At 40.5% G+C, this 25,076-nt stretch overlaps 3 protein-coding genes across 4 annotated transcripts; 2 read left to right on the top strand and 1 right to left on the bottom strand.

The window, feature by feature from the left end:
* Positions 1–1,818: 1,818 nt before the first annotated feature.
* Positions 1,819–9,887, bottom strand: fbxo42 (F-box protein 42). Of its 2 annotated transcripts, XM_085406618.1 has the most exons (11): positions 9,700–9,887; positions 8,513–8,795; positions 8,275–8,391; positions 7,567–7,701; positions 6,432–6,585; positions 6,216–6,326; positions 5,776–5,872; positions 5,557–5,613; positions 5,357–5,473; positions 2,433–3,463; positions 1,819–2,128 (listed from the first exon to the last, which is right to left on the bottom strand). In XM_085406618.1, exons 2-11 carry the CDS (start codon positions 8,787–8,789, stop codon positions 2,047–2,049), a joined length of 2,178 nt encoding a protein of 725 aa, XP_085262744.1. In that variant the 5' UTR covers positions 8,790–8,795; positions 9,700–9,887; the 3' UTR covers positions 1,819–2,046. The 2 variants fall into 2 exon arrangements, with proteins under 2 accessions (XP_085262744.1, XP_085262743.1); XM_085406617.1 differs by lacking the exon at positions 1,819–2,128 and having other exon boundaries at positions 2,140–3,463; positions 9,700–9,885.
* Positions 9,888–12,531: 2,644 nt separating this feature from the next.
* LOC146669962 (SUZ RNA-binding domain-containing-like) lies at positions 12,532–17,312 on the top strand. Its single transcript, XM_085406620.1, has 4 exons — positions 12,532–12,996; positions 14,581–14,630; positions 14,800–15,069; positions 15,185–17,312. The coding sequence occupies exons 1-4, from the start codon at positions 12,946–12,948 to the stop codon at positions 15,294–15,296; spliced, it is 483 nt and encodes a 160-aa protein (XP_085262746.1). The 5' UTR covers positions 12,532–12,945; the 3' UTR covers positions 15,297–17,312.
* Positions 17,313–18,079: 767 nt separating this feature from the next.
* Positions 18,080–23,843, top strand: necap2 (NECAP endocytosis associated 2). The gene is made up of 8 exons (XM_085406619.1): positions 18,080–18,237; positions 18,991–19,091; positions 21,076–21,180; positions 21,413–21,494; positions 21,933–22,041; positions 22,439–22,583; positions 22,686–22,770; positions 22,898–23,843. The coding sequence occupies exons 1-8, from the start codon at positions 18,143–18,145 to the stop codon at positions 22,941–22,943; spliced, it is 768 nt and encodes a 255-aa protein (XP_085262745.1). The 5' UTR covers positions 18,080–18,142; the 3' UTR covers positions 22,944–23,843.
* The last annotated feature ends 1,233 nt before the right edge of the window (positions 23,844–25,076 follow it).

Raw genomic sequence — 25,076 nt, 5'->3', positions numbered from 1 at the left:
GGGTAAAAGGTTATTGTTGGTCAGAGAGAGGGAGAGCTGAAGCGTCTGAGGCCCAGGAGAGCAAATGCTGTGTGTGAGCTATCAAAACAAGGTTAAGCTGCTAAAGCCCACATGGATAATCTTGGAAGCAAAACAAAGGGACATATGCACTGCTTTTACTTTTGCGCTTCTTCCATCTTATATTTATCTTTTTATTTGTTTTAGAAAGTTTTTCAGTATTCAGATTTATTCAGTAGAGGAAAACTGATGTGGTTGATCGCTTTAAAATTGACGAACCCTCTGAAAAAGAAAAGAAAATGAGCCGTAAGTGCTAATTGGAGAAAGTTTTAAATCAATTATCTGCCGACTTTTTTGTGCTGTATGACAAAAACTCAGCCACTAGAGGCCGACTTTTTGTAAAGTTCAGATCAGACACCTGAGGTGGATCCAAGTTCCCTGTTCATCTTAATGAACCACCTGCCACCTTTAGTAATTTTTGGACCTTTTGTTTACATTAGTTTATGTAGCAGTCAGAGAGCAGCAGGCTTCTTCTTATAAAGGCTAAGAAGGGCCAACATTTAGAGGTTGTGATATCAGAATCAGAATACTTTATTGATCCCTGGGGGAAATTATTTTTTTGTTACAGTGCTCCATTATAAACAAACATTAACAAGACAGACAATACGCTAATTAAGAATAGTACAATATATATATATATATATATATATATATATACATAAAGTCACTTATTAATAAATAGCTGAAAAAAGTTGTAGCAGTAAACAGTGTGTTAAGTGGATGCGTTGTACAGGGAGATGGCCACAGGCAGGAAAGATTTCCTGTGTCGTTCAGTGGTGCTTTTTGGTAATCTCAGTCTCTCACTGAACGTGCTCCTGTGACTGACCAGCATGTCATGGAGTGGGTGGGAGGTGTTATCCAACATTGTCTTTATTTTGGACAACATCCGCCTCTCCGACACCACCTTGAGGGAGTCCAGCTCCATCCCCACAACATTGCTGGCCTTACGGATTAGTTTATTGAGTCTGTTGGCATCTGCTACCCTCAGCCTGCTCCCCCAGCATGCAACAGCATAGAGGATCGCACTGGCCACAACAGACTCATAGAAAATCCTAAGCATATAAAACCCACCTTATTTAGATGTGAAACCACTACTGAATTCACAATGTTGAAATGTATACCACTATGTTTTTTTGTCCACCCAACAGACACTTTATCAAGTACACCTTGCTTGTACTGGGCTAGACCCCCTTTTCTAGCCCAGTACAAGCAAGGTGCCTTTATCATCTTTGATATCAGGTAGGATGGATTAATGCTTTTATGTTGTTTGCACCAAATTAAAGCCCTACTAATCTTAATGTCCCAGCATAAGTCCACAGTCAACAGGCCAGGTAGTGTTTTTTCCCCAATTTTCTATTGTCCATTTTTAGCGAGTCCATGCAAACTTGTGCCTCTTCTTGGGAGTGATGCTCGGTGTGGTCGTATGCTGCTGTAGCCCATCTGCTTTAAGGTTTGTGCATTCATCATGTGTAATCAGTGGCTATTTGAATTACTGTTGCCTGCCTATCAGAGGAAATAAAAGTTAAAGATTCTAATTTTGACTCGACTTCTAATTAAAGTGAAGAAGTATTTAACTATTAGAAAAAAAAAAAATTAAACTTCACATTAATGGTTTCAGCTGTTTCCTTAGGTTTGTGTAACTTCAAAGTTTATTCTCCAGTTTGATGACAACTGCTGAAATGATCGAAAGCTTCAACACAATTATGACTGCAAGCTGAGCTTGTTTAAGCTACAACAGCAGCAATGTTTAAAGACAAACAAGAATTTTGAGACTGTCACTGAGCAGACATGGAGGCCTTTATTGTTTAACTATATTCATAGTACAGTGCCACATCTCTCATCCACTGTAGCCCCCGTCACACACATTAATCAACAACTTTTAACCACCATCGTGCACACACATACACATACACACACACACTCACACTGTTTTCAATGTAAACATTGCAGGCTTAAAGAGTGATACAAAAAGCAGGTAGACAGTTTCTGTCAACAGCGTCCGCTCTTCCAGACGTACTCTAAGAGTTCAGAGGATGATGACACAAAAAATAAAAATTTTCTGGTTGTTCTTCTAGGGAACAAAAAAAAAAAAAAAAAAAGAAGTCAAATTTTCTCCCATCACTGTGGTCTCATACTCACACACTCACAGGATTCTCATTCAAGAAAATGGTTTTATCAAAGTGTACTTAAAGTGTTTTCTTTTGAATGCTTGCAGTAGGCAGAAGGGGGAAATAGTGAATTTCTGAAGTGAAATATCTAGCAATGATTATGTTCTTTATTCATAATCCTTCCTACAGGAAAAAGGCCTTGTGTGTCAGTTCCCTTGTGTGGTCACAGGATGAACATCTTCTCAATCCCGTCTGGAGCTGCATTACCTTTTAGCGCGTACAAAGTACAAGGCGTTGGTTTTAGGGTAGTATTTCACATTCTGTTTTTTGTCCATGAGGCCTCCAAAGATGATGAGCTCTCCCCTGCCCTGTACCACAGTGTGAAGGCTGGTCTCCGGTGGTCCTGTGACTGCAGGTGGAGTCCCGTTCCCATAAACTCTCCAAGACACTACCCCAGCAGACTTGGCTCGGGACACATCGAGCACATACATCTGCATGGGCTTGCAGTTGAGAGACTGGTACAGAGGTTTGCCTACGTTCAGGCTCTGCGGCGGATGATGACCGAGACGCCTCGCAATAGGCGGGATAGCATGTCCATCGGCTCCAGCCACCTGAGGAGGACTGGAGGAGGATGACGGAGGGGTTCCTGGAGGACCTGCTCCACCTCCAGGAGAAGGCCCCTGTGTCTGAAGGGAAGACGATGATGATGAAGACGGTACAGATGAGGAAGATTTGTTTTTCACTGCCTCCAGCCCTCGTCGTAAGGCAGCAGGGGACACTGCACCTGGTGGGGTGCATGGGGAGCCTGAGGGAGGTGTATGCAGGCCGTTGGTGCTGGGGACCTCAGGATGGTGAGCAGCAGAGGGGGGAGACTCCCATCCATAGTCAGTGGAGGAAGGCAGGTGAGGACGAGAGGGAGGAGATGCAGCCTGGGCTGGGCTGGTCCGTGGGGAAGGGGAGGATCCATTTATTAAGGGAGGAAGAGGAGGGCTTTCTGGGCCTTGTGAAGGAGATGGCTGCTGAGAGGAGGACGGGCTCCCGTCTCTGGCACCACCTCTCGCTGAAGGCCGAGGTCTCAGAGTGCCCCATCGGCCATTTACACACGGAGCCTCTTCAACAGCTCCCAGAACAACACCGGCAGCACCGCTCCGAACGGGAGACTGAGAGCGCAGGGAAGGAGGTTCAGGGCCCAGAGGGGCAGGTGTGGCACTTATGGGGGAGGGCCGAGAGTTAAGACTTGGGCTTAGCGGTGCCCGCCCAGATGGAGCCTGTGAGAAGACCACCACACACTGGCCCACCTTGTGTGTAAAAAAAGAACAAGTTGGGAAGAAGAAGCATTAGTGAACACTGTTTACAAGTATTCACAAAACTCAGGAGTGTACTATAAAGAGACATACTGGGTTAAGGAGGTATTTTGAAGGTAAAGTCAAAGAATGACTTTATGTTTTTTGTTTTTAACCTGGTCACAACAGTACCTTAAGATGAAGGCAGAACTGACCAGGGAACGTTTGTTTTAGAGTTTTCAAAAAAAAAAAAATCAGTTTCAAATGTCTCAACCTTTACAGATTACTTTCAAGGTAACCTGTTCCAAGTGCCATATAGATTATCTTAAACATACACCGATCAGAGGCATAACATTATGACCACCTGCCTAATACTTAGGGCTGGGTATCGTCACTGATTTCTAGAATCGATTCAATTCCGATTCACAAGGTCCCAAATCGATTCGATCCACGATTCGATTTAATTCGATTCGATTCGATTTAAATCTGGGAAATTTTGACAGTCAGAAGTATAATTCAGATCAGAACATTTACATATTTTTGTATCTATAAAAAGGAAGCTGACACTCGCAAGACTTTATCCAAGGTGTGAGCATCACAGCAGATGCCTTTGTGTCAAAGTAGCTGAAGATAAAACACAGAAAAACATGAAGGTGATTTTCCTGGCCTGGGATTTTATAAAAATATTCTGCAGTACATCAAAAACGAAAGAAAACCATTAATTAATGAACATTACCTCTGATGTTACAGCGGTTTTATTAGACACACGGCTAAGCATTTTGCATTTTGAATAATATTAAAAAGTTTAAATTTGTTCAGTATTGAACAGCAGAAATGAGGTTTTCTTTTCGGAAGAATGTAAAAGGGAAAAAAAACAGCGGCCGACAGCGCTGTAAACAACAGTAGACTTGTGCATAACAAGCAAGCGAATAATGAAGAAAGCGAAACTGTTCGAGAGAGAGAGAGAGGGTGGGAGGGAGAGAGGGAGAGAGAGAGAGAGAGCTGCGCATCGCAATGGAAGCAAAACAGTAAAAGAGTGAATTCATGACGATGTTTATGTGAAGCGTTTGGATCTTCTTTAGCTGCTGGTTCGGTCAATATTGTTTGGAGAGAGATCAAACTAACAGCTTTAGAATCAGCGCATAAAGGGCGTGAACACAAAGCGCGGACCCGGATCAGCGAGCTGTCGGCTTTCAGCCCCGACTGTGAGAAAGGCGACATCTAACTGATTCTGATCCGCGGGTCGCGCTGTGTGTTTAAGTCTATGTGCAGAATCCCTGTACCTGCTCTCATTTACTGTTTGGTGGTTCTTGAAATTTTGTGAGATGTCACCAGAGATTCTGGCATTTCGGACAAAATAAATTTATATTAAAAAATCGATTCAGGATTTTAATGAATCGATTTTACGTTATCCAAGCCAGAATCGATTTTAATCGATGAATCGATTATAAAAACCCACCCCTACTAATACTGTGTTGGTCCCACTTTTGCCCTGACCCACCCACAGGCATGCACTCGACTACACCCGTCCTTTAAGTCTTGTAAGCTGTAAGGTGGGCCACCATGTGTAGGACATGTTTGTCCAACACATTGAACAGATGCTCGATCGGATTGAGATCTGGGGAATTTGGAGAGCAAGTTAACACCTCAAATTCGCCTTTTAGCTCCTCAAACCATTCCTGACCCATTTTTTCTTTGTGGCAGGGGTGGACAGGGGTCAGCATGAACACATTGACTGGTCTGCAGCTATACAGCCCCATGCGCAAAAACTGTGATCCTCTGTGTATCCTAACAACTTTGTCAGAACCTGCATCAGTGACCATAATATTATGCAGTGTATATTATACATGCAACCTACGTGCTTTGTAACACACACCTTTAATTGATGGCTAAGTCACACACACTCACCCTACATGCTGGGTGACACCACAACTCTGGGGCCCCATGGTCCTCGTTTTCCACCTGCAGCTGCTGCCACCTCCATGGTAGTGCATCCATGTGGAGAAGCCAGGCATCTTTAAGAAGCTATGATTAGGGGGAAAAAAAACAAATCAGTTCTCATGTTTAAAGGACCCGTTTTAAAACTGGAAAGAAAGAATAAAACTTACTGCATTCGGACCACCACATCCTCCCAAGATGAGCAGCGTCTGATCGTCTATCACAATCTAATGAATAAACATTTGAAGAGCATCATTTATTTCACATATAAAACATAGATGGACTTTTCTGGCACCTTTAGTAAATGCACAAAGAGACAAGTCAAAGTCAAAACTTCCACAGGGCTGTTAAAATGATTAAGCATCCCTGTTTAAATACTGAAGCCTTACTTGTGACTGGCCGCCTCGTGGGTGTGGTGATGGTCCAGATATGGGCGGTTTGGACCAGGACCACTGCTCCAGGTCGAGAACCCACACTTCATTACTCCTGTCATAACCAAAAGAGGACCAGTGGAAATTTTCATTCAGTAATACATCCCTGTTCATAACATCTAAATCTAAAAGGATTAGTAATCTATATTGAAATATAATTCCTGAGAGTCAAGTGTGGGAAGATTTACTGTACTTGGGAACAGTGATTACTGCCGTCTAAGATCACAGTCTGTACAACACATTGTTTCAGATCTAATTTAATTTGTTTCACATGTGTTAACCAACCAAGCGAAGCCTTTACAATGGCAACCTATTAACACCACTGTAGTTTAAATAAGCAAAAATTTAGACTAGTCTTTCTAATTGCATGCAGTCAATTACAAATAAAACCTTCTTACATCTGACGTGCTCCTAAAGATCCCCCGAACACTATCATGTTGTTTCCTATTACAGATGAAGAATGGCCTGCCATAGGTGGAGGTCCATGTGTCGTTACTATACAGTTCCACCTGAGACAGAGGAAAAAACAAAGTATATGGAAAAAGAAGACAATAATAATGAAATGTTTAAACTAGTTCATATTTGGCCACCATGTGTCAGTCACTCCTTCTCACCAGTTCTTTGAAGGAGAGTAGGTGTGGATTTCATCAAAAAAACGTTCTGGTTGGTGTAGTGGATAAGGGCTGGGGCGAGTCCATCCCCCAAACAGCACTAACAGATCTTTGTGCATCACTAGAGTCGCTCCAGCTTTAGGAGATGGATAAGAGCCTGTTTAAAGGAAATAAAACAATAATTATTGGAAAATAAGTATGCCAGATTTTTAAATAAGTCATCAATTACACATACATATCAGAAACTGTTTCCTCTTTGCTTTAACTCATACATTGTATAATTAAATCTGCTATTAAGCATCTGACTATTGTTCTCTCTAGCATGTCCTGCTGAATATGGGTGACTGGTCTTCAAAGATTTTTGACAGAAAATTGTGAAAGAGTGGAGTTTGACCCAAACCGTGAGATGAGATGTTATACCTCAAGGATGTAGCATTAATTATACAATAATTACATTTAGGAAAATAAAACAAATATAAACAGGCAGATCTGTAACCTAAACTCATCCAAACCAAACAATTTACCTGGCATCTCAACATGAAAAATCAGTTTTAAGATTAAAAACATGTTAACATAATGAGAATTATGGGAGCAGTAATTATGAGAAAATTGCCACCATGGATGGGACTAACAGTTTTGTCAAACTTTGTGCTGTAGCGGGGACACTTTAAATGACCATTAAAAACATGTTGAACTGTTTACTACACTCTATAAACCAAGGCAGAACCATTATGTTGCCATAGCAATACATCAAATAGGTAGGTTGCACTTTAGAGACTGGTTGGAGAACTATCCCCGTCCCCCACCCACCCACATCAACAGTAACCAGACAACTATGTTGGATATCTAGGTAAACCAAACTGTAACTACCCAAATGTATCTAAAAATCATAGCTTGTGTTCCCCAGGTTGAAATTCTGACCCAATCACATTTTCACCCAGATGTTGCTGACTTTTTCTCTTTATACTATCTCACTCCACTTCCTACAAGTATTTTCTCAGAGAGCCAACTCAACCTTTCAAGGAAACTGTCCCCACACAGCTCCCCTTACATAAGAAGCTACTTGTTTCCAGAACAGTTGTAAAAGGGGTTACAACCTCTGATTTGTGTTGTTCTTACCAGCCTGTGAAATTGTTACCTGAGGCCAAAGGGCGGATCCACTCCTTGCTGTTGAGGTCAAGTCTCCATAGGTCATTGAAGGCAGCATTGCAGCTACTCTGAGTGCAACCCCCAAACACATACATGGACTGATTTGAGTCATAATAACATGCACCTGCAACCCGCAAGAAGAGAGAATAAATACCCAGGGTGTATAGTTAAAGTCTCTGCACACAATGCTTTAAGGATCATCCTGTTCTTTATGAGATGGCACCAACAGCTTGTCTGACACTACATTTAAACCACTGTAATTAAAAGGGTTTATATTTGTATTACTCCAAGTGGCCTATTATGACAGTGACATAGCACAAATCAGCATTTTAAGATTTCAAAACAAAACTGATGAAAGAACATTTCACTTCAAATGCAGCTGGTGAAGAAAGAAAATGAAAAAAAATGAAGTTGCTAATAATCTATTTTAAGACGAGCAGTAGTCTATACGTGGATTAAATGTCTGATGCTGCTCTTTTCATGAGTCATCTACCACAGACTGAAAGCCCTTTTTAATTGCTGTACATTAAACTTATAATCTGATCCATACCTTAAATTACATCCAAACATTTAGAGGCTTCAGATCCATAAAAATGAAGTGGCATTTTATTTTGACTTGTAGGAAATAGACACACCAACCTATAAGTGGGACAAAATGCTTTTGACATGAACCATGGTAAAAGGGTCATATACTAACTGTGTGAAAAGCGCTGAGTGATGGGAGTTCCTGGATATGGGTATGTGCGACTTTCCCACTGGATATTACCCTCCTGGACAGCTCTCAAAAATCCATGGTAACACTGATAGGCAACACCTAGTTAGCAGAGAAAGTGTTCAAGAAACAGAAGGCAGAAAAGTGGAGAAAGCAGATTCTAAGCAAAGATAAACAAGCATCCACCTTATGATTAAATATTATGCAAACATGAGCGGCGTACCTTTAATGAGACGGTACCACTGCTTACAAACGAGTGCAGCGGTCTTGTGCTCCTGGTAAGGTGAGAGGAAGGACAGAATATACTCTAGAACTTCCTCCGGCAGCTCCACCATTGTCCTCCCTTCTCCTTTGGCACCACTGTCCATGTTCCCTTCTTGACAGGAGGACCCCATCTTTGCTTCCACTTCCTCCGTTATCCCAGCAGGCTCTGAACCTTCATCCTCTGTATCCATGGCAACATGTCCTCCTCCATCTTCATTGTCAGGGGAACGGGACATTATTGTCTGTTGAGACATTGGGAGACAGGCTATTGATGCTAAGGGGACTATTTTGAATCAACTAGATTTAATTGTGCTCTACACATTCTTACTGGAATCCACATTTTACAGATGCCTGTATGACTGATTCACTCAGCCTAAACATAGAGAGGGTGAAGGCTTTAAATTGGAAGAGATCTGCTCCTAGCCAAGAAACCCAATGACACTGCAAAGCTGCAATCAGCATAAAATTAGCGCTTGACGACCTTAAGTGTGATATCCACTGTTTAGAACGGTTGGAGTCCTTTCTTTGAGTATCTGGTCTGTCCACACCGGACGTTTCAGTTATATCATTAGCTACATCTAATTAGCTGCCGTTAGCCATCACATTATAATGCAATACTGGGTAGCTAGTGCTAATTATCGCCTAAAGCTAACTCACGATATTAGGGGAAGTAACGTCATATTTCATAAGGCTAAATGAGCTTTGATTTTTGCTACAAACTGCAATTTATCCAACTAACCAACCGGCTAATGGTACCGTATTGTGACCAAGAAAAAATATTTTGTGCTAGCTTTGGCTAACGCTAGTCAACTTGTCATGAGCATCCAAGCTAACGTTAGCTAACAGAAAAAGAACCTTTTGGCTAGCGGTGTCAAAGAAAAGGTGCATTTTCTCGACAACACCTCTGCTTTAAACAGCATAAAATCGCTCACTTCTTAGCTGTCTTGTCGACACGACATCCTCTCAGGTCAGCAGCCTTATTTGGTGTTACCACCCTCCTAACTGACGAGCTAGTCGAAACCTTCAGTCTTCTGCTAATAATCTTTGCTAACGCTAGCTCAACCACAGGCTATGTGTAATGTCAGTTTCCTTCTTTATTATACGCTGTCAGCTTCTCTCGGTGACTACGCCAGATTTGTCTTGTACCGTTGTTTAAGACGTATTCTTTTCAGGGCTCTGAGTGTGAAGCTTTCCTCTCCTCCTCCTCCCCGTTATCAGCTCCAAAGATTCCTCTGCAGCCTCCAAACAGTCGCCATCTTCCGCTGTGAACAGCGACCTCCTCCGCAGCTCAGCGACGCTCCGGTAGCCGCTAACCGTCTGTGGTACCAGGGTGGGTCCTCAGCCCCAAACAGCCGCCCAGGGCAACACGCTGTGTGTGACCGTGGTATGGAAGCCTTTTTCAGCCATTCAATTATTAATTACTTTTTTTTTTTAATTAAAAGCTAAGTTGAAATTTTGAGTAATTAAGTAAGAAAATGGAGAGCCATAACTACAAAAGTCTAAAATTTAAAATGCTAACTCAAAATGTAGTCTTTAGTCTAAAAGAATGTTCAGTTGCAGAAAAACCTTTCCATACCACTGTTAAGGTTTTTATAGTTGTATATTTATGTATTTTGTATATATATGTATAGTTTATTGAAGCAAAAAACAAAACAAAAACAGAAAACAAGAACAGAAGTCTTACCAAATAAGCCTGACATTCATAACAGCAGCATTATTAGATACACAACATAATGTAAGAAGATACCCAAAATAAAGTTTGAATTAAAACATATCTGGGGGAGATTTTCCTCAAGAGAAAAATAAATATATAAATATATGAAAAGATTAGAGATTAGATTAGATTGGATTAGATGAAACTTTATTAATCCCCTGGGTGGGTTCCTCCGGGAAATTCAGTTTCCAGTAGCAAAGCACAAAAGAAGTTGCATGTTACAGATACATTAAGGGGAATGAGAGTAAGGATATAAGCATAAATACACCATATATACACATATATAGATACAGAATATACAATATGGATAAATAGGATTACTCATTTGAGTGAGTATATTGCACAGTGATTATTGCACAGTCGAATATAAGAAAAAAAGACAAAACAAAAAACAAATATTTCACAGTGTAGAAAAGCACCTACAGCTCAGTTGTTCCCGCCCTCCCTTGTCCCCCTGTTTCTCCTCCCTCTCCCCTCCAGTGAGGAGTTAAACAGTTTGATGGCGTGTGGGACAAAGGAGTTTTTAAGTCTGTTGGTTTTTGACTTTGGGAGAAGCAGCCTGTCGCTGAATAGGCTCCTCTGATTGTTTACGACCGTGTGCAGAGGATGCCCGGCATTGTTCATAATGTCCATCAGTTTCTTTAAGGTCCTCTTCTCTGCCACTGTCACCAGAGTGTCCAGCTTCATGCCGACCACAGAGCCCGCCTTCCTGATTAGTTTCTCCAGCCTGGATGAGTCCTTCTTTGCTGTGCTGCTCCCCCAGCACACCACGCCATAGAAAAGTACTCCTGCGACCACCGACTGGTAAAACATCCTCAGGAGCTTCCTGCAGATGTTGAAAGACCTCAGCCTCCTGAGGAAGTACAGTCGGCTTTGGCCATTTTTATACAGGTGCTGTGTGTTGCATGACCAGTCCAGTTTGTTGTCCACCCACAGCCCGAGGTACTTGCATGTGTTGACCACCTCCACCTCCTCTCCCTCTATCTGAACTGGCAGTGGACCTGGTCTGGACCTCCCGAAATCCACAACCAGTTCCTTGGTCTTTGAAGTGTTGAGTTTCAGGTGGTTTGTGTGACCACTGGCTGGTCTGAAGGTTCAACAGACCCATTTTTCAGTCTAGCTTTCCCCTGTGCATCTTCACACAGGATGACATTTTTCCGTGGGCTCGGGAAAGAACAACTCGTCCCACACATCTGTAAAAAAGAAACCTCTCCCCCAGGGTTTATACTGTTCACTCCAATGCAAGAGTTTGGCAGTCTTCGCAATCTGGGAAGCTTACTGGTTTCCAGCACCTATTGTATCTTGTATTTATTTAAAACAGTGAAAGGATAAAATGTGTCCTGTTGTTGTGATTAGAAAAATACATTTATATCACCAAAATACGAACATTTCCTTATTAGTGATCATTACATGTAACCTGAATACTTTTATCCTTCACAATTCACAATTAAACCTTCTGTATCTAAGGTACAATTAAAGTCACTGAATGACAGTAAAACATCTGTCATAGAAAACAGTTGATACCATTCTCTGTCAGTAGAAGGTGAAGGCATAACTATGCAGCAGTACTTATGCTGTCTTAGGTCAGCATTAGTACTGCTGTCAAGGCAAAGTACTGAATCATCCAATGAATAAAGAAATTGGCCTGTTCTTGTCTCAGGGTGATTTGGGGCATATTTTAAAGATATTAGGTATAGAAATGTCTGCCTTTTCTTGAATGTAATGGAAATAAATGTTTTATCATGTTATGTTTTCTTCAGAAGATTGAAACAGGAGATGGGTGATGTTTAATAAAAGAGAAAAGAGTTCATATGTTCAAACAAAGAAGCAAACAAAACTTTACCAAAAGCAGTCTGCACTTGGCTGATGAGACTTTGATTGATGTATTTATTGAGACTTTGGATGTCTATAAGGCTGCGAGTCACTGTTATCATAACGTTCTTTTAATTGTTATGTATGTACTTTTCTTCCCAAAATTTTCCCAGAGTACAATATTAATTAATAAAGACTGAAACCAAGACTATAACTAAAAGAAGCTAAACTAAAACTAAACACTTTCAAAAAGATAAAAAAGTAAAACAAGAAAACTCACGCTGGAAACTAACTGAAATGAAACAGAATTAAAAGCAAAAAAACGTCCAAACGATATAAAAAATAAAACTAATTATGAATAACAAAATTATAATAACAGTGGTACAGACGCCTTCATTTGTTAAACCACTCCATTTGGAGGCAGCCTGTGGTTGACGTTACCTGTAGCTTACGTTATGACGTCATTTCCCTTCTTCGATTTGACGGTTAAACTTGAGAGGTGTAGTGAAGCTAAGTATTAAAGCATTGCAGGGACAGCGGTTTATAAAAACATAACGTTCAAGGGTGTTTGTTTTCCGTGTGAGCAGCAGCGGTGACCGGGGTTCATTTACTGAGGATTTTAAACAGCAGACAGCTGGTGGCGTTTGCTCCGAGTGTAGCTTTAAGCTAGCAGGCTAACACGAGGCCGGGGTAAAGGTTTGGGAATTTGTTTATCCAGCTTTTATCTCATCATAAAAAGGGACCCAGTGGCGGAGCTCCCTGTGGTTTGTACTTGAGCGCTTGCCGTCGTCTCATGCCCACTGTGGGGTACATTTAGCCGGTGAAGCGAAGAGAGCCAACCAGCTACCCAGCAGTCCCGTTTAAACATGGAGGATGAAGAGGTTGCAGAAAGCTGGGAAGAGGCGGCGGACAGCGGGGTGAGAGACGCTAACATACTGTGCTAAACAGGGATGTAACAGCACCCCGGCTTTAGTCTGACAGCCACCCAGGCACAGTGCAAGAGCTGTCGATAGAGTAGAGGCTTCCTGCGCCCAAAAACATTAGCGTTTTTTTTCCAGCCGAACTTCCTGGTTGAGTCTTGCAGGCCGTGCTGACACGGGACTGAGCACACCATCACATCAATTAATTTATCCAACTGTGGAAATAATCTGAGTAACGTCATTGTAGAAACAATATCGTAACATGTTCAGCTTTTTCCAGCAGCCCCCCCCCCCCCAATGTGCCCTGAAATGAACCGTGTCAGCACCTTCGCAGTCTAGTGTGTGCCACTGATTGTAGAAAATAGTTTTATAAACAGCCGCTGGTTTGTACACATACATTTTTCTGTGTTTCCCAAAAAAATGAACCCTGCTAGATTTGATTGTGCTAAAGTGTAATGTGTCACTTGTGATCTAATTTGAGGTTCTCTGCAATAGCACCTAAGTGTCCTCGAAACACTGAGTTTGTGACTGTAGGGGGTTTCAATTAGTTTAGTAGCTTTTTTAAAAAGTTTTTTGTTTTTATCAGCTAAACACTACCTATGGATCTCAGCTTTATTGGTAAGCCTTTTTATGTGTTGTTTAGAAGAGTTTTCTGCCCTACTTTTGCATATTTGTTACACTCACGTAGAGTGTAATTGAGAAATTAATTTTTAATATTAGACATATTCAGAGCTGGAGTTGTTTGTGTATTTTGGATCATTGTCTTGCTGCATAATCCAAGTGAGTTTGAGCTTTGGGGCATGAACTGATGGCAGGACATTCTCCTTCAGTCTTCCATGTTTGACTGTTGGTGTTATGTTGATTTTAGGAAGTGTTGTTAGTTTTATGGCAGATGTAACGGGACTCAAACCTTCCAAAAACTGAACTTTGGTCTCTACAGTCCACAGAATATTTTCCCAAAAGTCTTGGGTATCGTCAAGATATTTTTAGGCAAATGTGAGATGAGCCTCTTTGCATTCTTTTTGGTCAGCAGTCATTTTTGGGGGCAATTAGGTCACAATCAAAACTGCAAGACAACATATATATGCATATATTAAGACTATCTTTAGGTTCTCCTCTACTGTTAAATACACATCCAAATTTCAGTTATCTCCTGTGCACCAACATGTTTTGGATACTTTCACATTTGTGTACTTTGTCATCTGGTTATGTGTGTATTTAGTTAGTTTATAATAATTATCATACTGCCAACAAAAAGCTAAAACACTGCACATTTACTATAGCAACAAAGACTTTCCCAGCATAAGGTATTTGATCAATTGCATGTGAGGCTGTCTTTGGTGATGAAGGTTTAATAAAGTCTGAAACACACAGAAAAGTTTTACCTGCTCTGCTGCGTTTGGTTGTCACTTAAGAGTGATTGTAGTAGGGTAATTGAGCCAGGATTGGAATGATATCCGGTCCAAATACCTGATAGGTGTATCTCTACAATGTGAACATGTTTGGTATACAGGATGATGTGAGGACAAAAGTAGAAATCGAGTTAATTATTGTATATATGTATTATATTTCCTCCTTCAGGAAATTGAGAGAAGACTTGAGGCAAAGCTGAAAATAAATCAGGAAGCAAAGTAAGTAACCAGAAGACAAAGTTACTGCTTTCTGCTTCTTTTTTCCCCAACAATATCTTTGTGAATATTTTTTTAAAACTTTATTGGCAAGACTAAAACTAAGGAAATGAAATTAACTTGAAACATGCCCAGACCTCTTCAAACACTAATGATTTTCTCATCTTTGCAGAAAGTCCAATTTGAAATCAGCCAGTTCACCTATACGAACTGCTGTCGTAGTCCAAGATGACTCTCTCCCAGCAGCACCACCACCTCAAATCCGAATTTTAAAGCGCCCTACAAATAACGGCAACACAGGAAACCCCGCTGCCTCGTCTCGTCCCGCTCAGCAGATGAAGTCTCTGGCCCAGAGAGAGGCAGAGTATGCAGAAGCCCGAAGGAGGATTTTGGGTAGTGCTTCTTCAGAAGAGACGCCTCAGGACAATCAGTGCAAGGACAGGTGAGTTGTAATGTCTGCAAAATCAACTGTGACAACAAAATGTTTTGAAGAAGACACCTAAAAGAGAAAAACACTGTTTTGTAATGTATTCTAATTTTTCTCTTACCATTATTAGGCCAGCTTGTATGAGTGTGCAGCAACCACTGGAACCAGTTCGTTCAAACAATCACGTGATCCGTCAACCCAACGGCCCGGATGGCACCTCAGGCTTCCGACTGTGCAGATAGGCAGGAGCTGCCTGATTCAAGACACGGATGTCTTCCTGAGAGGGCACAGAGGGTGCAGTGAGGAGTGTTGTGTGTGGTATGAAGAGCAGAGCGGTGGGACGAAATAAAATTTGACAGACGTTAGACATTTGAAGATGTAGCATGGATTTAGATGAACTTCTCCACCCTCTCTCTTCTCTGCTTACTGGTGTGGTCTTTGCCTTTTGCCTTGTCTTTTCCCTCTGTGGAAGCTTACAAGGGGCTGGCAGAGATCAGCCAAAGATCCGAAATCCTTTGTGTTCCACACTGTGAGCAGGCTTTCGCCTCACATTCCTACACACTGTGTTACTTTGACGTACCATGAGGTGCCCTATGATTTTAGGTCTGATTGGCCGGCCGAGTGCCAGGACATCAGGTGTCTGTCTCTTCAGGGAGAATACGGAGAGCTTGCAGATTTGTGGGACCTCCCCAGAAAAGGCAAGCACACGAGGTGGCCTTTCCACTGATGAAGCGTGGGTCATGGCTGGGTATCCACCGGGGTACTGGCCTTAATTTGTCGGGTTCATTTGGAATGAAATGCTTGACGGTGCCATAAATTTATTGCGTGTTCAGCAGCTTGAGTGAGCAGCAATAAAAAAAATAAAAAAAAATTGTACTGATGGAGCCTTTTGGTGCCTAGCAGTGTGCTTTTAATACTGTAGTCGATGGCAGTGGCTCAGGCCACAAGTGTCCACAATCCTCTGTAAGGCACAAGTGGCCCTTAAAGAAATGCCCGGTGGGCACACAGCCTGTGGCCAAAAAGAATAGAGCTGAAGGACAGTATCACTAAATCTAAGCTTATCTAAGCAATAATGATGAAATTACTCCCTTTTTTTCTTTCTCTTTTAAAATGTTGCCCTTTTTCTGTGCCGTTTCTTTTTGTTCACATATGGTTTTAAACACTTCATATTGTTCATGTGTTTCATTTCTGACACATAGTACGTATAAGTCAGGTGATCTGTAGTGTGTAAGAGCCTAGAAGATGTAGTCTGCATAGTCGTGTCATATTCAGTTATATCTAATTGGCAGAAGACATGAACTGAAAGTTTAAAGTGTGTTTAAAAAAAAAAAAATGTTCCTGTGTTGTTCCTTTGCTGTTTCGGAGCAGCTCAGCTCTGGAGTTGATGATGATTTTGGTGGGTTTTCGTACCGGCTGCAGTTTGCTGATTTATTACCTACAGTTAAGAGTTGTATTAATTATTCAGAAATAATTATTTCAAGCTCAGCCTAGATGGGGATATCATCTAAAGTTTTGTGTTGGCAAATATTCTTCCAGGGCCAGGAAACCTTAAAGAAAATGGTGTTCTTTACCTAATATCATCTTACAGTGTGGTCTGCTTGTTTGGGACCAATTTAAAATAAGAGTTTGCCTGCAATAACATGATAGTATAGGCAAATCCTGATGAATAACCAGTGCTGACACTTGTAGTAAACAGTACATGAGCCTGCGGCAGGTTTTCAACCTTTCTACGCTGTTATGCCTTAAAAGATAAACAATCCTTGGTCTCCATCACACGCTCTCCAGCAGGTAGTGCTCATACATATTTGGAGCTTTCTGTGAAAGGTTATTTATGTCACAAGTAAACTGCAGCACAGCACAGGAGCACATTTATCAACATGGCTGGAAGTGTTGCATTTGTGCCACTTATTCCTGCTTCAAAAAGTAGAAGTTTTTGTTTTAGGAGATTATCTACAATGAAAAGGAGGACGTTTGGACCTACAACATCTAGATGATGTGCTACTAATACAGCGTTCCCTGGGATCCTATTCAATTATTGTAACAAAATCAGTTTCTAATCAGTTTAAACTGAAAAGGAGAAATAGTCATCCTGTACCTGTGTGATGTACCCATGATGCTTTGCTGAAGTCATTCATAGCCACCTGTCTAGTGTGAAGCTCATTTTATGTCATCATTGTTTTGAAGCTTTAGGGGGAAAAAGCTCATTAAATTTGAACACCCTTTAATAAACACACTCAGCGGTACAACTTGCTTCATGTGTTGTTATTTTAGAAAACACAGTAGTCTTTCATATGCTGCTCAGAATAATGAAGGGGGCACTGGATCAGCACAGTCTAAGATGGACTTCAGGGATATCAGTCTGCGTGTGCGGAGGCACCAACAATCCATGATCAGATCCATGATCTGTTTATAACTATCCACTGCATCCGGTGAACTTTTGGGAAAACATGCAACAAACATGTGACTTTTTCTGCTCTAGCTTTTCACCCTCAATGGAAAAACAACCCACATGAAAATAATTTGCTACTATGACTGTCTCCATGGTGACAAATTAATCTAATATTAGAGGGAATGCAGGAAAATTTGCTTAACACTTCAAAGATTGGGTCACCAGTTTGTCTTCAAACAATCACTGAAAAAAGTTTAGTTTGCTGTAATATTTCCCATTTGTACTGGGCATGAAGAGATGAAAATGATTTTTAGGACAAACCTCACATAATGCATATTTTGTGTTATTTAGTACTGTGTAGTAATGTATTGTATCAGGAAGGAAATACATGAATTCACTGGCTTCTAATACATTTCGCACAGTAAGAAGGATTGAAATACGATATGTATCATTTTTTATAAGAGGAGAATAATTTCAGTGTTCTTATGGAAAACTTCCTGTTCTTTATTTATATACATTATACTGTTCTTTCTAGGCTATTCTAAGTTCTTATTGACAGACTGTGACGTACTCTTTAGGCGCTTATACATCCTGGCCGGAGGTGGCGCTGTTAAGGTCCGGTTAGCCTGGTTCAGCAGGACAGAGCCGAGGGTCCATTGAAAGTCGGAAGTTGGTTTTGGGTTAGCGAAACTTGACAAGATGGCAGAAGACAACAGCTACGAGTCAATGCTCTGTGTAAAGCCAGAGGTCCATGTTTACCGGATCCCGCCGCGGGCCTCTAACCGCGGATATCGGTACGTGCTAATGTTTTTAACTGGCGAGAGCAGCCAGACTTTTGATAGCGGGCTAATTTTGCAGGTATGCGCCCATTATCGGACAGCAGTTTGTCAGGATAGTTTGTTAGGTTTTTGTCATTCGATTACTGCTTTTACGGGTAGCCAATATATACTTTTAATATAAAAATATAATTTTAACTGTATCAGCTCACGGAAATGGGACTTCAACATCCTGTCGTCTTACCTGCGACTTGCACCTGTTGGCGTTTAAAAGCTTACTTCTCACGTCGATGACACGCAGATGTAACGCTGTAGCTTTGGTCTGATTGGCCGGCCAAAATGTTGATTTTAAGTATCTGTCCAATGATAGATGCAGATGCTCAACTTTAACGCTAGTAGAAAATTATTCTTGTTTTTAGTGTCTTAGTTTGAAATGTGTCGTTTGTTTTAGTGGAGTCACGTCTTTGCTCCTAAACAATTTGTTGAAAACGTCTTCTTACAAAAGGGAAAATCACACATTAAGTTCTTTTCTCAGTTAATTAGTTGTATAAGTACACAGTTTTAATGCCGTAGACACAACAGTTAACAACTACATTTTAATGGCTTTAACATCTGTAAGAGTAGATAGAGCTCATGTCTCATTTTAGTCTGACTTGAAGCTTTCATTTCCCTTCCTCCATCAAAAGTAGCAGCTGGCAGTGACTGGGTCAGCTGTTTTCATAGAGGATTACACCACTTTCACAAGTAGATATGTGTTTCCTGTTTTTCTAGTGCTGCAGACTGGAAGCTGGATGAACCTGCGTGGAGTGGAAGGTTGAAAATAACTGCCAAAGGAAAGATGGCCTACATTAAGTTAGAGGATAAAAATACAGGTAGGCAGAAAAAGGACTGCTTTAATTAGAGAAGTAAGAAAGAAGACTAAGAAGAAGGAAAAAAATTGGTAGTAAACCCCAAACTAGACTGTAGTAACTAGTTAACAGTTAGGTTTGTGTCTTCATAGTTGTGTCTTACAATACGTTGACGGTTTAAATATATGGTTCAAAACCAGTATTTAAAGTGGGATTTGGCAAAGGGGATCTGGTAAAGTGTAACAGCATGATTCACCTAGAAAGGAGTCTCATAGTTACTATAGTTTTCTATGCTGAGGTCCTGTAGGTTTGTTTTCATTGCGAACAGGCTGTGATTAGCTGACCTGTCCTGCTTTGGCTCTGACGTCTTCTGCTCTTAGTGGATTTATCCAACTGCATTTGACGATATACACTTGTGGTCACAAGTTCACGTAAATCATGAGTGTTAATGTCATGGTAATCTGGGGCATTTAATGATTTCTTTGAACTGTTCGTGTTCCAGGGTGGAATGATTACACAGTATACATCCTTAATTACTTTAAAAAACAACCTTAGGATGTGCAAGCTTGAATATAATTAGAATTCTTTTAAATATGTACATGCACCCCTACTAATAGGCTTGACCTCGGGGCTTTGGGAAAATCATTCCAGAAGCTTAATGTTAGCCTGCTTTACCAATTCCAAAACCAGTTTTGATGTGTGTTTGGGAACATTGTCCTTTTGGAACACCCAACTATGTTCACGTTTCGACCCTCCGGAAAGAAGGGTGGAAACTTGATCTGATCTGAAGTGATCCGAGATAAAGTTGAAGAATTTGGAGGTAGTCCTCTGTCTTCATTGTTCCATCTACTTTGTGCAATGTACTGGTATCACTGGTGGCAGAACAGCTCCAGAGAATGATGCTACCACTACAGTGTTTGACAGCTGGTATAATGTTCTCAGTTTAAAAGTCCCAGCTTTACTCCTCTAAACATAACTCTTGTCATTGTGGCCAAACAGCTCAGTCTTTATCTCATCTGACCCCAAACCTTTTCTCCAGAAGGCATTTTACTTGTCCGTGTGAGGAGCTGCAAATTTCAGTCGAGTTTGAAAGTGCTGATTTTGGAGCAGGGGCTTCTTTCTTGGTCGGCGTCCTCTCTGTGGTGATGTAAAACTGGTTTCACTATGGACAGCAATGCTGTTCCAGCAGATGTCAGTTCATGGCACGCTTGAACATTGGGGCTTTCTGGGTTTTTCCTGAACATCCTCACCAATTTCTTCTCATCTGAGGGTGAAAGTTTGGATTTTCTTCCAGTCCTTGGCAAAGTGGTGACACATCCAAAAAACTATTCAATTGCACTTGCATACAGTTGTTTAGTAGAGACCTTCCCAATGTGTGTAAATTTAGAATCCTCACATCTTTGCTGAGTTCTTTGGACTTTCCCATTATTTTTAGTATTGGTCAATACAATGAGTCTATAAAGGTCTATGTTGTACAATCATTACCCCCTGGAAACGGAACAAATCAAATAAACCATTAAAAGCCATAATTACTGTGACGTTCATGGCCACAATGAGTGTGTGTGCAACCTTCTGACCATAGCTGTGTGAACAAATGTTATTGACTTTCATGGTTGCTTTGCAACCTGTAGCCAATGAGTGTCAAAAATGCAAAGGAGTAGGTCCTGTTATTAAGAACTAGCTTGTGTCTTTGAACTATTTTACTTGGATTACCTTTGTCTTTGTTGCGCACTGAGATATAAAGCTGCACGTATAGAACCACAAATTACATCCAGCAAAAATAGTTTAAAGGGTTTTGGGAATACATTAAAACAGTTTGCAGTTTCGGTGATTGTTACCAGGTCAACCTTTTACATTACAGCATGACATATTTTTACAGGGTTATCAAAGCTCCTTTTCAGAAACCTTGCTGTCTTGTTTTGTTTTATTCAGTCATCTCAACTTGACAGCTTGTTGGTAACAGAAAATAACCCTGGGGCTTTGTTTGGTGTAAATTTACTCTTTGCAGGAGAGCTGTTTGCACAAGCTCCAGTCGAACAGTATCCAGGTTGTGTCGTGGAAGCAGTAACAGACTCCAGCAGGTATTTTGTGATCCGGATAGAGGATGGCAACGGTAAGACAAAGTATTTGGAACGGCATGTTTTGTTTCGTTAAGGGCATGCTCCACATTTTGTTGAGCTTGACTTAATCTCAGTATTTGTTTTGTACAACTTAACTTTTGTAATCTCATAGTCCCAGTTTCCTGTAAACTGTGTGCCCTGTAGTATGTGCGTTGTGATTTATAGATGTAAGGTTGAACCCGTGTGAACTAACTGTATAAATATCCTTTTTTTCCCCCCTTAAAGGACGTCATGCTTTTATTGGTCTGGGTTTTGCTGATCGTGGAGACTCATTTGACTTCAATGTCGCTTTACAAGACCATTTTAAGTAAGTCGCCATCTATTACGTTAGCTTTTTATTTTAATTTTATTGTCCAGTTTGGGCCAAGCTTTAGGTTTATTTGAGTCCCACATCATCACTCCTCTACCTCCGTGCTTCACAGTTCAACTGAGGTGTTTGATCTGTTGTGTTTGGGGCTTTTGCCACACAGCTCCACTTGTGTCTCTTATTTCCAGCAGACATTGTTCCAGAGGTATTGGGGTTTGTTTAGATGCAACTTTACAACCCCAAGCTGTGTTACTAAGTTCTTTTTAAAGGGAAGAGGCTTTCTGACATGTCTGACATTTCAGTCAACCCTTATTGACTGAAATGGTTCAAATGTAACTAGAAGTTAAGCATCTTAACTTCTAGTCTAATTTTTGTTTATGTGTATCAATAACCAGATTGATTTAGCAATAATAATTATTCTGCTTTCAATTTTTAAAGGTGGGTCAAACAAGAAGGTGAGCTCGCAAAACTGGAAGCTTCTCAGAGCGCAGCCCCTAAACTGGACCTGAGCTTCAAAGAGGGACAGACCATCAAAATCAGCATCGGGGTGAGCACACAGCGGAAGATTGCAGATTGAATGATGACGCGACAGGTTTCCCAGGGATTTAAAAAAGTTACTCGTTTACATTAATGAATGTATCATGCCTCAGCATTCAAACAGGCTTTTAAAGCACTGTAGGGGAAAAGTCACCACTCTGATTGTCAGCGTAGTTTCTGGATTATTTCCAGTCTTTAGGAATCAAAGTTGCTCAATTACATGAAAAATCATAAACTTGATTATTTAACTCTGTCTTTTAAGAAAAATAGTACTTGTTGTACCTCACAGACTCCTGTGTTTCCAAACAGATAAAATGGTTTTACGACTTTTGTTAATCAAAGTTTGAACCTTGCACAACTGAGTGCCTAAGAGGTCAAATACTTAAAAATACGACTCTCTGTTACAGAACATCAAGAAGAAGGACGCAGGTGGTGCCAAACCACGGCCCATGGCTGGTGGCCTGCTCCCTCCTCCACCTGGAGCAAAGGCTGGAGTTATCCTGCCACCTCCGGCAGGAGCACAGACAGTCCCGCTTGCACAGACGAACACCGGTGATCACGATGCTTCTCAACCGCAGCAGCTTTTTACACAAATACGTGCTAACTGTAACGATGTTTATACCAACACGGATTTCTTTTTGTCTCCAAATCCAGCTCCTCTTCTAGACTTCGGCTCGCCCGTCCCTGCACCCCAGCCCAGCTCCGACGTGTGGGGAGATTTCACATCCGCGGGTTCCAAGTAAGACATCACCTACACCTCTGTGTGCCTCAGCGTTACATCCATCCATCTTTGTTTGATTTCTTTATTTTATTTCTGTGTGTGTTCATCAATCTCCCATCCTTTACCCCACCCCTCTCATCCACAGCTCCAGTACAGATGCTGTCAAGTCAGGATGGGTGCAGTTTAGTTGAGCTGTAAGAAAACGTGCAGACACTCAGGTTCCAAACATTCCACGGACAGGACGATTGTGGTGAAAGATTTATAATTTTTCAAAAAAGAAAGTAAGAGGGGAACTGTTAGGAGACTCATTTGCTGCACTTACTCTCACTCCCTCTGACAGCACACTCTGGAAGAACAAACGTTAAAATGTGTATATTTTTACAATCTCCTGTTTCCCCACACTCTGCTATGCAGTAGGATCGATATTTTTAAATAGTCGGGTAACCACTGAAGTGTAAATGAAGTGTCCAAAAAGGTCGTCTCTTCACACTAACTTGATCAGCTGTTTCTCTATAGCTTTAAATCAGATGCTCCCATGTTTTCATCTTCAATCTGTCTATAATTATGAGTAGATTTGATTGTGCCTAGGTGCTCTTGCGCTGTCCTTTAATGGTCTGATTTCACCAGCACCGTTTAGCTTAAGGTTTTTTGTTTTTTGGTGGACATTTGAGAAAATAGTTGGAATGTCCCTGTTTTGTTTAGCTGTTTACAAAAATGTGTTGTTTTTCTGCTTATAGCTTCTCCCATCTTTCTGATTCTTCTTTTAGTACACCTGTTGAAGCTTTATTGAACATTTATAGTTAGTTTTACATTAACTTTCCTACGCCCTCATTATTATTTTTTTTTTAATCATATGTCGGGGTAAAAAAAATCATTTCTGTCTGTCGTTCAAAGCGTCTATGTGTCTTGTTGGTGTGTTTGTCCTCCGTGTGTCTTTACCTCACGTTTTAAATTGTGCCTTTTACCCAGCTGAAACTTCCTTACCCCTGTTGGCAATTGCATCGACTGTTTGATTAAGTGCCTTCCTGAAAAAAGTATATTGTATAAAATATAAACCTATGTCTTCTTGTAAATAAACTATATATATTTCAGTGGTGTTGAGTTTTTGATTTTAAATAGGAAGGTTGGTGGTTCAGTCTCTGGCTGCTCCAGTCACAGAGCCTGTGAATGACACATGCTGTATAAAGTGCTTTGGGTAAACAAGTACAGTAGGAAGGTGCTTTATCGATGAAGTCGAGACCACTGTCAGGGTTAGGGATAGTTGTATAATTTTCAAGGTCTACAATCAAGAAGCGCTTTCATGTATGTAAACAGAGGATTTACATTAAGCTCCAAACCACTGTTTACACTCGAGAGCAGGAAGGACAGATAAGACTTTACCAGAAAACGCATAAAAGAGCCCGCACAGTGCTGAAAATGGATAAATCACTAGATGGATGAAGCCAAGATTAACTTGTGTCAGAATGATGGGAAGGGAAAAAAAACATGCACCAAACCTTACAGACACCAAACTGAAACAGATTCAGCTGAAAAACATTTAGACATTTAACGTTTCCTGTGAAGTAAGTGTGATCGGGATTTATTTACTAGACTACAGGTGTCTAATATCAGTTCATTAATACAGTTTGGCACAACACATGTCAGGGGTTGGTTTTAGCATGGGGGCAGCCAGGACCCTTACTGGATACCACCGGCATGCAGGAATCGAACTTGCAACTCCTGCTCCAAAGGTGTGCAGTAACTACGCTGTCCAGCTGCTTGTTATTTTATATGTATTTATTTTTGTTATTAAAAAGTCGATGAATGGATGGATTGGATGTTAGATATTATTTTGATGCTTTTAAAAGATAAATGTCTCTCATTTTGGTTACTGAATTTTTTTAAAATATTTTATTTAAAAATAATATTGTTTTTATTAAATATATGGGAAAATGGATATGATTGGATGTTAGATATTAAAAATGTGAACTGAAAAAGTAAATGTCATATTATTTTGTTCATTTGAGATGATTATTTAAGAGAGGTTATTTAAAAATATTAATTTAATTCATTTTTTAAATTAAGCATTGGATATGATGATATGACTGGATTTTAGATAGTTAAAAGTGTTATTTTGTTCACTTAAAATGATTATTTATAAGATATTTTGAAATAAAATAATGAAGTGGTTAAATTCTTTAATTTAACCTTGGATAAATGTATATGCTCGGATTTTAGATATTATTTGAACGATAAACATCTGCATCACTAAAACATAAAACACTAAAAAAACACTAAAAACTAAAACATAAAACACTAAAACATACACACACTTTTTTTTAAGA

Source organism: Rhamphochromis longiceps, linkage group LG5, assembly GCF_057381845.1.
Source record: "Rhamphochromis longiceps isolate RC_006_pf linkage group LG5, R_longiceps_female_GT1.1, whole genome shotgun sequence".
Classification (NCBI taxonomy): domain Eukaryota; kingdom Metazoa; phylum Chordata; class Actinopteri; order Cichliformes; family Cichlidae; genus Rhamphochromis; species Rhamphochromis longiceps.
The sequence above is the reverse complement of the archived record's forward strand: the minus strand, read 5'-3'. Positions and strand labels throughout refer to the sequence as shown.